We start from the raw sequence: 13,485 nt of genomic DNA, 5'->3' as shown, positions 1-13,485 counted from the left end.
CTGCCACAGTTTGACACTAACAGTCATTTTGCTGGAAGGATCTTGTAAATACCATGCATTACATGAAATACCAGAGGCATTTTGTAATTAAAAAATGAGAAGCACAAACAGAATGTTGCCTCTTGGCATTCAGACTGAACCACTGCCAGAAATTACACTCTCACAAACTGTTAGCGAGTTGGGTCCATAGTGTTTTACAGCCTGTGTTCTGTGATGAGGAAGGAACAGAAGTGTTATTGCTATTGGAGAGCTACCATACAGAGGACCTGGACTGAACTTCACACCACCAGGAGATCATCCACCGGCATTTACTGATTTAAAACCAGCACCCCTTTCCCCTGCCTCATTCCAATGAAGGTTACATTCTTAAGAGCAGGAGTGGCTTCAAGACCATGAAAAGGCTAAATACTGTAGTAGCATAGAAAGAAAGACAGCGGATTGTACCAAAGAGAAACACATGTGCATAAAAGGAACAGATGCAACTATCAATGTTACTTTAACATGTAAAAGGAAGTAAAATACTTCAACTAGAGCAAACTAAAGCTTTCAGGCAGGTCTAATTCTTTACTGTGCCAGGAGTATCTCTTATTCTGCCTGTAATACATTCATATTCTCTCTCTCTACTGTGGTACTGTTCTATATTATAAACTAGTCCTTTTATTGAATTTAATTTTGGATTCCCACATACAGTTTAGGATCCTACTTGGGATCCGATTGCATTTTTAATTACAGGCTCAGGTTCTTGGTCTTGGCCAAGGAGCATATGCTGACACTCAGGAGGGGTGCACGCGCATGTGTATTAGTCATTCTTTGTGCTCCTCTTCCCCCCCATCTTGGGTGATCTGTGTGCAGGACTGGTCCCCTGGCATAAAGCACAGTGCCTGCCTGATAATGGCCCCACGGGGTTGACCACAGCGAGGGACTGTAGGGCACAGGAAAGCCCTGGTGCCCCTCCTTTTCCCCCAGTGATGCTCCTTACACTGACAGTTGGAAGGGAGATAGCATGGGAGCTGCTGTGCCACTAGGGAACCCCCTAGGCTGGGTGTCATTGCCAGGGCTGGATGTGTCAGTGTTGCTAGGGCTGCTCTGCACCAGTGTCATGGTGCAAAGGGGACACAGCACAGGGGAGAATCTGACTCAAGTCAGAAATGGAGGCGGCTTATTAGGTCACCTAGTCCTTCCCCTTGCCAGTGCAAGATTGTTTCCTGAAGTGAGTTATCTAGTGCTTTATCCAGACTAGTTTTAAATGTGTGTGTGTCTCTCTCTCCATATAGTCAAGTAGTTGCCCTGATTTTAATCTTTTGGGCTCGAATTGTTTTTAACGCTGTCTTTATTTCTCCCTCCAAAAATTGAGAGGCACTGACAAAGGGAAAGGGACTAGACAGAAAAACAAGAATGAAAAAAAACCACAAATCAAGTTGAATTGAACAGCAGAGTCTGTGTTGTGGGTTTCTCCCCTGCCCCTCCGTAGATGGACAGAAACATGATAACAAATCACAGCAAATCTTGAACTGCATGAAGGGGGAAGGAAGAAAACGGAAATGCTGCAGGATATGTTGGGGGCCACAAGAGTTCTGGTCCACTGAGAGTATGCTGGTCTCTTCTAATTAGAGTAAACACTGAGGTAAATTCCCAACAGAAAAAATACAGCTGTGGCAATACAGGTTCCTCAGCAAATGAGAGGCCTCTTGTATGGATTCATATCATTTAGTTCTGTATGTCAGAAACAGGATATCTAATTCCTTGTGCTGGGATGGTCCATTAATCACACTCTTCAGAAAGACTTTTCTTAGTTCACAAGAGCCCAGCACGCTCCTGGGACTAGCACAGTATCATGCTGGAAACCATTAGAGAAGGTCTCTGGTTTGAACACACAGAAACAAAATTCACCTGGGAGAATTTACTTTTCCTCTTTAAAATAAAGATCAACAATGATGCTTAAACCAAAATGATCCACTCAGCTGTGCGGTCTTAAGTGGAACGTGATAAATGAGAAGATAGATTACACAGAGCTTAGTAAAAGGGGGGAAAAAAGGGTTTCACATCAAAAGTCAGGAAGACATAATAACCCATCTCCCCAAAGATTAGCCGTGTGTGTCTGTGATTGTCTGTCTGATCCGACAGAGAGAAAAGGCAGATGCGGATCTTTTCCAGAGCTAGGTGGAAGTTACCCACACAACCATGACAACCACATGGGTACAAAGGAATTGCAATGAGCTACAGATGCGAACTGGATGATACTAAATACGTCAGGTGAAAGAATGAGACAAATCACTGTTTATTTTCTCTGTTGAGTACTATAAGCATAGGAAGACCAGTGTACACTGATTCCATGCAGCAACGTCTTTTGAATGTTGTTTGACAATTTGTTAAAACTAAGGGTTTGATCCAGCAGAAAATATCAGTGGTTGTCTAATCCAGGCAAGATCCAGAGCGTAACACATGCTGGCTCTGTAGCACATCAAATGCTTCAGGAGACCGTTCAGATTGTTCCATAGGGCGAACTCCCACCCACAGACAGTCCAAACTGGAAGACTGGGGAACTTGTGAAGCTGTCCCATCTCCAATAGTCCAGCTGTCCCCCTCCTCGACTCCGCCCTGCCAATGGTGGAAGCCACCACCCTGACAAGAGGAGGCAAAGTCTTGTGTATCTTTTAAAACAATAATTAGAAGAAACTCTTTAATTGACGTTGATTTGCTGTGTGGTCCTAGGGATATCATTGAGTCTCAAAATGGAGAAAATGGTACCCATTTCATAACGGCATAGAATGCTGAACAAGTGCATAGCACTATCAAGACCAGAAGTGGCTAAGATGGTAAAAGCATTTAGGATGCTAGGCTGCTAGCACTGTGCTTAATCCTGGTAGCTGTGTGCGTAGGTAGGTTGAGCACCCCAGCCTGTTGCCCTCCACTCCCATTGAAGTCAGTGGGAATTGGGGGGAGGAGGCTCAGCACATCAGATAGGTGCTTAGCATCTTTCAGGAACAAGACATAACAGAAGACCACCAGTTCTGTGAAGATTTGGGGAGAATGCATATGCTCGTATCTGCCTCAGGGGAACCAACTGGTTACTTCCTCTTTGACAAACAGTCACTATTGATTTTTTTTCCCCTCCAAGGCAGAAAGGAAGGAAGGGCCCCCGTAATTAATTCTTACCCCATATTTCTCCGTTTTTTAAAACTGTTTTTGTAAATCATTTATCAAAGCGGTGCGTGTGTGTGTGTGTGTGTACACAGGCACCAGCTGTTCAGTTCCCTGTTGAATAACTGCACTTTGACTTTGATAATATACAATACTGATCTGGGAAAAACTGCAACATCCTAAATGAAAACCAACAAATAACCTAACATTTGAAGCACAAAATTAACTGTGTTTTGGAACAATTACATTTTCAAATGGCCCTTCTGTAGCAACTATCAGCAGATTGAAATATTTAGGCTTTATTTTACATGGTGCTGTGCTGTCCTTTGAGTCATCAGAACAAAATTAGCCCATATCATTAAAAAAAAACCTCTTCAGTTTTTTGCCTCTGCAATCTATTTATGTCTGTTATAGATCACAGTAATCTGACCTCCAGGACTGTACTAAGTTTACATCCGCAGTTGTGCTGTTTAATCAGCAGGCATTATTAATTCATCCTTTCCTGCCCATCAGGTAGTTGTCAGTGTACGATATATGGTCAAGTAAGGATGTCTGCATTCTAATAAAATGCCCAGAGACTTTATGGAATCTGTGCGTGTGCATGTGTGTGTTTGTGTTCTTTTTATGTATAATCCAAACCAGGGGTTGCATCACTCGCACTCTCTTTTGTCTAGTCAAGTTTGATCTGGCATGTTATGATCTAACTCAGTCACCACCATCCCTATCATAAAAGTTCTGAAGGATTTTTCTGTATCATTATCACAGATGCTTTTGCAAGTGCCAAATCCCAAACCATCATGTTTGATTTCTTAATGGCATACTGAACATTAAAGCCTTATATTAAATAACATATAAAGGGGGGGGAGAGAAGAGTGAGCCACATCTGGCATATGTAATTTTGACCTTTTTATGTTAATAAAAACAAAAATGGCAAGATTCTTTTGTACAAAACTTTCCTTTCTATAGTTACAGTGCTTTAATATTCCTAATTATAGCTACAATTAGAGAGCTAGGGTGTGTAGGAGATTAGTTGCTGTTCATAATTTGTATATGAATTTATATAGGCAGGAAAAACAATTTTTAAGATGATAATTTAAAATAAAACAATAAGCACAACAGACTAAATAAATAGAGATGCCAAAGGCTTTCAATTGTATAGTATAAAATAGAACTAGAGGCTGATTCCTTTAATACTTTTTCTGTCCTTGGAGGAAGAAATGCATGACCTTTGAGCCCCCGGATTACTCTTCCAGTCCATTTTTGGCCTCAACTTCCCTTAGTTTCAAAGGTCCCCTGAGTGGGGCCAACTCTCTTTCTGACAGAGGAGAGCTCCCTCTGGTGCCTGTCAATGTCACTTCTTAATCAGCCAAAGGAATCACCAAAAAATGACAGGAGGCACTTTTACTGACCAGGGACCAAGCACAAATCTTTGTAGTGGTGTCAGCCTCTGCTCACCAGGAAGAAGAGATGAAGCAAGAGCACTGGGGAGACTATTAAAACGGACTCTTTAAAATGTCTTTGAACGTAAGCTTTCTACAAGTCTAAAATAAAAAGCTATCAGGTTCAGATGACTGCTTGACTCTCAGTAAAGTCCCCAAGGAAAGAACCAGCATGCAAATGAATGGAATGGAATGAAATGGGGGAGAGGGAGAAACAGATAACTGCAATGAACAACCTACATCACTCACACTCACACATCCATCAAGCAGGCCAGGCAAGTTTTTTGTTTCATTTTTTTTTTCAATTACATTACTGAAATAGGCCCTTTTTTTGTTACTATGGACTTCATGAAGAAAAGCAAAAAATATTTGTGAGGGTGTTTTAGTAAAGTTAATTAGCAGGTATTCATTAAATTGGTTGTAATATTCTTTACAAGGCAAGTAGTCCATATTTAGAAAGGCAGTAGAATGGGTAAAATTCAACCCTGTGCAGAGGGACAGCAGCCCTGAAGATTCACGTAGCCCTATCACAGCTGTGACTGACAGAAGGATTTCAACATCACCATCATGGGAATGTACCCTTATCACCCACCTATTTTGTTGGACTCCTGCCAGGCCTATTCCCCACACCTCAATAGCTCAACTCCCTCTCCTGAGTGACTTCTCTCTTATTCATAGAATCATAGGACTGGAAGGGACCTTGAGAGGTCATCTAGTCCAGTCCCCTGCACTCATGGCAGGACTAAGTATTATCTAGACCATCCCTGACAGGTGTTTGTCCAACCTGCTCTTAAAAATCCCCAATGATGGAGATTCCACAACCTCCCTAGGCAATTTATTCCAGTGCTTAACCACTCTGACAGTTAAGAAGTTTTTCTTGTCCAATCTAAACCTCCCTTGCTGCAATTTAAGCCGATTGCTTCTTGTCCTACCCTCAGAGCTTAAGAAAAACAATTTTTCTTCCTCTTTCTTGTAACAATCTTTTACACATTTGAAAACTGTTATGTTCCCCCCCCCCAGTCTTCTTTTCTCCAGACTAAACAAACCCAATTTTTTCAATCTTCCTTCATAGGTCAGGTTTTTTAGACCTTTAATAATTTTTGTTGCTCTTCTCTGGACTTTCTCCAATTTGTCCACATCTTTCCTGAAATGTGGCGCCCAGAACAGGACACAATACTCCAGCTGAGGCCTAATCAGCGTGGAGTAGAGTAGAAGAATGACTTCTCGTGTCTTACTTACAACACTCCTGCTAATACATCCCAGAATAATGTTTGATTTTTTTGTAAGTGTCACACTATTGACTCATATTAAACTTGTGATCCACTATGATCCCCAGATCCCTTTCTGCAGTACTCCTTCCTAGGCAGTCATTTCCCATTTTGTATGTGTGCAACTGATTGTTCCTTCCTAAGAGGAGTACTTTGTATTTGTCTTTATTGAATTTCATACTATTTACTTCAGACCGTTTGTCCAGATCATTTTGAATTTTAATCCTATCTTCCAAAGCATTTGCAACCCCTCCCAACTTCGTATCCTCTGCAAACTTTATAAGTGTACTCTCTATGCCATTATCTGAATCATTGATGAAGATATTGAACAGAACTGGACCCCACTCATTATGCCGTTCCAGCATGACTGTGAACCACTGATAACTACACTCTGGGAATGATTTTCCAACCAGTTATGCACCCACCTAATAGTAGCTCCATCTAGGTTGTATTTCTCTAGTTTGTTTATGAGAAGGTCATGCGAGACAGTATCAAAAGCCTTACTAAAGTCAAGATATACCACATCTACCACTTCTCCCTATCCACAAGGCTTGTTACCTTGTCAAAGAAAGCTATCAGGTTGGTCTGACACGATTTGTTCTTGACAAATCCATGCTGACTGTTACTTAACACCTTATTATCTTCTAGGTGTTTGCAAATAGATTGCTTAATTATTTGCTCCATTATCTTTCTGGGTACAGAAGTTAAACTGACTGATCTGTAATTGCCTGGGTTGTCCTTATTTCCCTTTTTATAGATGGGCACTATATTTGCCCTTTTCCAGTCTTCTGAAATCTCTCCCATCTTAAATAACTTTTCAAAGATAATTGCTAATGGCTCAGATATCTCTCTCAGATATTAACTCTCTCTGCTCACTTCCCAGCCATCTAGGGATGTCTGCATTGCAATGTAAGCCCCGGGTTAGCAGAACTCAAATTAGCAGAGCCTGGGTTTGTTAACCTAGGACTTGAACATCTACACTAATTTGTAACCCCAGGTCAGGAATGCTTGTATCCTGGGTCCCAATCTAGGTCTCCAGCAGCTACACTGCATAATGTGGGCTCGAGTCCCATCACCTGTATCCCAGTCTTCCTAGCACCCTCCCAAAATGTGGCCACTCTAGCCAGAGGTGACAGGTGGGGGGGGGAATACATGGGGCCATATTCCTCCCAGATTGCTTGGTCATATGATGTGGCTGGGTCCCCTTCCTGGGGGGGAACTGAACCAGTGAGCTGTGAGCTATGCTGGTCAGGGAGAGGGAGAGGCAGGAGAAACAGCTGGAAGCTGAAGGGAGGGGGAAGGGTCATGACTCGAGGTGTTCCAGGGTTGTGCCCCCACCCCTTCACTATCAACAGGCATGGGTCATCTCTGGCTTTGTTCATGTTGCAGTGTGGGAAAACTTGACTGTCAACCAAACCTGACTGTCCAGAGGACAAAAAAGTCAGCCTGTGATACTTTTGGCAGACTTTCAGAATATGAGTCCAGTGGGGTTGAGTCTACACTGCAAAGGTCCTGGCTTAACTCAGGCTTGGACCCCATACCCCATGAGGTCTAGGGACCCTGGGTCAATGCGATTTGTGTGTAAATGAAAAGGGAATTAGGTTGGAGCCCGAGTTCAAACTATGGACTTTCACTGCAGTGTAGACTTACCCCAAGAGGTTTCCAGACCTGATGGAGCTGGCTGGTCTGTTTTGTTCCTCTATTATTGGAGCCAGTCAATTATTCAGCTACTCTCCCTCTTTGGACACTTGGGGTATGTCTACACTTCAATTAAGAACCCATGGCTGGTCATGCCAGCTGACTCATGGGCTGTGGGGCTGTTTAATTGCAGTGTAGACTTCTAGGGTTAGGCTGGAGCCCAGGCTCTAGGACCCTGTGAGGCCCAGAAATCTACACAGCAATTAAAAACAGCCCCATCGCCTGAGTCCCAGTAACCTGAGTTAGCTGGCATGGGCCAGCCATGGGTGTCTAATTGCAGTGTAGACATACCCCCAGTCTACTTAGCTCTTTCCTCCTCTCCAAGAGCTCTATTTCTCCCAGCAACCAAAGCTGGTAGTAATCACTGGCTCCCCACACTGCCTGGCCACCAACTGCTTAAGTGGGAATTAAATGGAGCATTGGCCTCATGCTGGCCACTGCACAGGGGTGAGGAGTTTCACACATTATGGACACTAAAAACAACAACATGGAACTAACTGTCAGGACAACTCCAGGCTTTCCCTCCTACATTTCTAGAGACCAGGATTCTTTAAAAATGGAGTTGGAGTTTGCATTCAATTCTCCTGACCATCTATGACCAAATTGTGGAAGCAGATGATGGGCGACTGGACAGCGCACATCTCTCTTCCAGTGATCTATGGACTCAAATACACCACTCACTATTACAAAGTAAAAGAAACCAAAACAATTATTTCAGTACAACTCCTGTAGCATTTGCATGCAGTTGCTTCCTGCAATTCAGAACAATCAGTACCTAACCGTAAATAAGCCCAAATTTCAGCCCTCCTTTGGTTTCTCACTTCTGGTTAGCAACTTTTCAGCCAGTGGGAATGTAATGCTTGCATACCTGGGATTATAACAAGCTTGCTAACTTGACTCTTCTAAATGAAAACATTTTCAGCCAATCTAATAAAGATCCTAGGAGTGTTTCAAGAGACAACAAGCCCCTGAACTAGATCCCTTTTTATTACATTTTCACTTAGCTCTGTTTGCACAAGAATTGCTTTTCCAGGAAAGTAAATCAGGGCACCCTTTACGAGGAAAGCTGGCTGCCGCCACTGTAGGGCCTTTAATTGGCTTTTCAGAGATACATTCGCTCTGCACATTGCAGGCAAAACACTCAGCGCTGTTGCGGGCAAGCCTGGTTTGGTGTGGGGATGCCTGCATTTGTATATTCTGCCTTCTGAAGAGTTAGTCTCAGGGTAAGCCTGACAGCGGGAAAATCTAGCAACTAAAGATTAAAAAAAGGGGACTAATTAAATAGCAAAGAATAATGGGGCAGGGTTTGTTGTATTTGAGGATAGCTGTTGGCTAAATACACATTCATCTAGTCTGCTTTTGCTCTTACACTTACTGTGAGTAAAAACTGAAATTGTCTACATATTTAAATAATGAAGTGTGAGAAGGATTTTATTCCTGCTTTAAGGGCCTGATCTAAAGCCAATGCAATCCTTGGAAAGATTCCCAGGGACTTCAAAGGGCTTTGGTTCAGGTCCTATATGCAAATTTCTATGCAACCTTAATGAGAGATATGCTAAAATGCCTCCATAATTTTCTTGTGTGAAAAAAAGAGGACAGAGCCTGTCTTTGCTTTTTGTGTATTATGCAGCACCAAGTACTTTATCAGCATTTATCAAATATCTCCTTTTCTTCGTTTCTTATTCTGCACTGAACAATTCCCTTTTTTATACTGCAACACAGGGACATTGTTGAGTCAAATTTGGCCAAAAATTTACCAGCAGATTCTGGGAAGATAAGCCTTTACATAACCTAAGACCAATAGAAACGTTTCCCTGCATTTATTTATTTTTAATTCCAAATGAATATGTTATAAATAGAAAGCACAGCCATAACTTTCCCCTGGTACAACTGGAGCCCGTACATAGTGGCCTGGTGCTAGGGAAAACCTGAAAGCATTATGGACTAGAGACACATGATACCTTCCATTGAAATCAATGGCAAAATTTCTATTAAGGTCAATGGCAAGCAGGAGCAGACTGCAGAAGCTAAGCATTTGCAAATAACACCACCACTTAGCTCTTATATGGCATTTTTCATCCATGGGTCTCAAAGTGCTTTGTAAAAGGATGAGGAAATGGAGGCATGGAGAGGTGAAGGGACTTGCCCAAAGTCACATAACAGAGCAGTGGCAGAGCCTGGAACACAATCCAGCTCTCCTGATGCTCAGTTCAGTGCCCTGGACCATGTTGCTTCCAGCTATTATATTTCAATTGTCCAAGCCGAATGAAATTCCCAAACCACTAGTAAATAATGAAAAGTAAATTAAATCTAACAATCTAAGCGAGGGTGTAATTTGTAAAACAGGAAAGGATTTTTTTAAATATATAAAACATTTTTAACTGAGAAAAGTCTTTTGAGTTTGGATATATTCATTCAGTGCTGTGGGGTGACATTTCAAGGATTGAACTGCTCTCTTTAAACTATTCCCGCCTTTGACCAGGAAGATATAACTTCAGCTTGTTTTCCTTTGGCTCTTTGTTCACCAGACACTTTTGGTTGCGGGGTCTGGACTGGATTAGGGGCCGCTACCATGCTGAGAGAGACAGAGGACAGTGCTTTAGTGCACTGCTCCAATCCAATCCAATCACCTATCACATTTTCCAATACAGCATTCATACTTCCAGCTGCCACAAGGTCATCAGCATTAGCTTAAATCAAACGTCCTCTGGCTCTAGGTCCCATGATGAAAAATTTATGGAGTCCTGGACAGGGTACAAGTTTTATAGCTTTATGGATGAAATCCTTCAGGTCTCTCTGACCTACTGAAAAAAGGATTACAATAAAATAAACCCCCAAATGTTCAGTTTTGTGTGTGCATTTTTCCTACAGAATGTGTGCATTGCTTCCAGCAATGTGTTTTGTATTACCTGGAAGAACAGAAAAGCACTAATGGGAGGAAACAACTTGATTCTTATTGCCAGTGCAACACAAAACAGAACCTCCAAACAATACAACGGCTTCTCGACCAAAGCCATCTTGCTTACTTTGGGGTCTTGGGGCCTAGTTCTCTACTCTATTACACCCATTTTACACTTTCAGTGGAGCTACACTGGTATAAAAAACAAACAGCATAATGGAGTGAAAACTTGGGACCTCAGTCTTTTTTTTCATGTCACAAGCTTGGCTTTCAGTTTATACCTATCCCAGACAACATCTACTGAAAGTAATCTGCCTTCTCTTGCCATTAGTCCATCTTTTCTGAGTAAGACACACATGGCATGTGTGTTCCTTTCCATAAACTCAGTCTCCTTCCCAAAGAGCTTCCAGTGAAACTTTTATAATCTATTTATCAAGAAATCCAGAGAGGGTGCAGGAAATAGCCCTCTCTAAGCCCTAGATATAAACATTTCCTGGCAAAGGATGCTCTCTAGGAAAGATCCCTGTGGTCTTTCTGCTGCACCAACCTGGTTTCAATTTGGGTTTTTGTTTTTACAAAGCCATGTTTGAGCCACCTCACCTTGACTGTGAAGTCTGCACTGAGAGGCCCAGATATTCTCAGTATCTCCTTGTCCGGAAACTTCTGGAAGTCGACGCTAGAATTGTCCACCAGGAAAGAGCCTGTGGAGCTGAGGCTGTTTTCTCCCTTCACGCCTTGCAGAGTCTTGGTTTCCAAATCTGACAAACACAAAAAAAGATTACTCAGAGCAGGCGAGCTCATGACAGTTACAAAATAATAATACCATGGGGATGGAGTGTAATAAATAGTAAAGGAAAACCAGGCCCAAATTAACCAACATGCACTCAGTGCCTCTCGGGGGCAGGGGGTTGGGAGGTGGGGCAACCACCAGATTTGTGTTGCTGGCATTGGAAATGACCAACACTGATTGCCGTTGCGACCTTGTACAAAGGGTCACAGAGCCACTCAGGTTTGGCCTGGACGCCCCTCCATCATGACGGGGAAGGGTGCGGGGGAGTGGGATTGGTCAGGACAAATTTGAGTGAGTGGCATTGTGCCACGTGATCCAAATCCAAATCACAACCTAGTGATTTCATCTGTGCCCCACTGTCCCAAATCTTCGCTGAGGCAACATCTCATTCCAAAATAAAACAGGTCCTGGATCAACCTTTTCTCTCTTACTTCTAAAAATTGCCTCCCTTGGCTGCTATACAGCTTAATTCCATTGCAAAAGTTTGCTAGCTTGGGAAAGAGCATGTTTGCTGGGAGAGAAGGCAGGAGCAAGGGAAGAGGGAAAGTCATTCACAGGGAAAGGAATAACAACTACACTAGAGCAGGCCAGGAATACCCAAGGGTCCACTTAAAAATTATGCATTTCAGAGGATTTGAACTTTTAAGAAAATGTTATGTATTTTTTGTTCTAGTTTATAACCTGTAATTTGCTGGTGATTATTCACAGCTCTAAATCTAAACAGCTACAAAAATATTAAGTAACTACTGCTATCTCAACACAAATGGCAGATCATATACTGGGATTTCCAAACACACCCTTTCCATTGTACAGGATGCAAGCACTTTGGCGTGATTTCCTATGCATTTCAGCTCTGTGCTATTACTAGTGCTCTGTTAACGTTGACATATGGCCTGCTGTCTCTTACTGGGTCTACGTTGTCAGAAAGTTGTGTCCGCACTTGGGGGAGAAAAACCACTACAGTATTTTGTAATTTCCCCAAATGCTACATCTTACCAGTTACACTCCTTTGAGTGTTTGGGGCTATTGTTAGAGAATACTGCGGTATTTTCTTCTATAAAAGCAGGGGAAGATTACTTGGCTCACTTGCATTTTGATCTATCTTCAGTGCCACTGCTGAAAAAGAGGCAGCAGGTAGTTGGCTACTGCATAGGTATGCAAGAGAGGGGAAGAGTGCAAAGGGCTTTACCGCCCTGCCTTGCGTCCTTGCTCACAGACCAGTCAAAAGTTATCCACTGTATGACACAGACCTTGTGTTCTCCTGAATGCAGCGAATGTTCTCTGCTTGCACAGTCTGGGGTACATGGCACTCCAAAAAGTGCAGGGAGGAAGTAGGGCCATCGTCCCCTCTCCTGCTCCCTCCACACCAGCTGCAGATGTTGCAACCATGAAGGGGTTAGTCCAGTCAGTGGGCTCATCCCCTCTGGGGCAGGGTGACTCCTTAACTGAACAATTTGGCTCTACACATGTGTATCCTTTCCATTCTTCTCACTGTGGATGAATAGGGTGCATGTGGGATAAAGAGAGCAAGAGATTTAAAGAAGAACAGAAGCATGTGCTAAACTCATGAGCAGTTTGATGACAGAGCTCAGCAGCAGGGAAGCCTGTACTCTAACCTCCTCAGTATCTCTGCAGTCAGTGGGATTTTTTTTTTTAAACAGAAGTGCTTGGCATCGAATGAGTCAGCCAAAAGATGAATACACAGAAACGGTTGAAAAATTGTGGAGGGACAGAAAAAGTCTGAGCCTCTGGCCACATTCTACTCTCTGACGCATGTGCAAGTCCACTGATTTCACTGGGATTGTCCAGAGCACCCGAAGGCAGAATTCTGTCCCGTGTTGAAATCAGTGATTTGAGAGAAAGAAACCAGACATTCCTGTTGTAAATAAAACACCAGAGGATACCAAGGATCTCATAAAGCAACACCACACTGGCTTTTTCTACTTACGTAAGTGATCAGGTCCTTTCAACACTAGACGAACATGCCTACTTCCATAGGGAACAGCGACAACAGTATCTTCCGCTGCAGAGAAATGCAAAAATGCATGGACTCAGTAAGCAAAGGACGCCCTCCTGTCTCCAACCAAGCATTGAAAGAGCTGTTCGCGGGAAAATTAAAAGCCGAGCTTTTGGTACCATAACCCCTCGTCCTCTCCCCGGCAAGTCCCGACGAAAGGCAAAGGTCAGCAGTCATCTTAAAGGGATGTTCGCATTCCGACCTACTGATTTCATTTATACTCCACTGTTACC

At 42.8% G+C, this 13,485-nt stretch overlaps 1 protein-coding gene across 2 annotated transcripts in view; it reads right to left on the bottom strand.

Moving 5' to 3' along the window:
* Positions 1-13,485, bottom strand: part of ADAMTSL1 (ADAMTS like 1) — a 272,535-nt gene that overhangs the window by 161,532 nt on the left and 97,518 nt on the right. For both annotated transcript variants that reach the window (XM_074953445.1, XM_074953446.1), the window contains exons 6-7: positions 13,184-13,258; positions 11,046-11,203 (exon numbers count right to left, since the gene is read on the bottom strand). In XM_074953445.1, the coding sequence (XP_074809546.1) occupies positions 11,046-11,203; positions 13,184-13,258 (233 nt within the window). The remainder of the gene's footprint in view (positions 1-11,045; positions 11,204-13,183; positions 13,259-13,485) is intronic.

Source organism: Natator depressus, chromosome 5 (genome assembly GCF_965152275.1).
Source record: "Natator depressus isolate rNatDep1 chromosome 5, rNatDep2.hap1, whole genome shotgun sequence".
Classification (NCBI taxonomy): Eukaryota; Metazoa; Chordata; order Testudines; family Cheloniidae; genus Natator; species Natator depressus.
The sequence above is the reverse complement of the archived record's forward strand: the minus strand, read 5'-3'. Positions and strand labels throughout refer to the sequence as shown.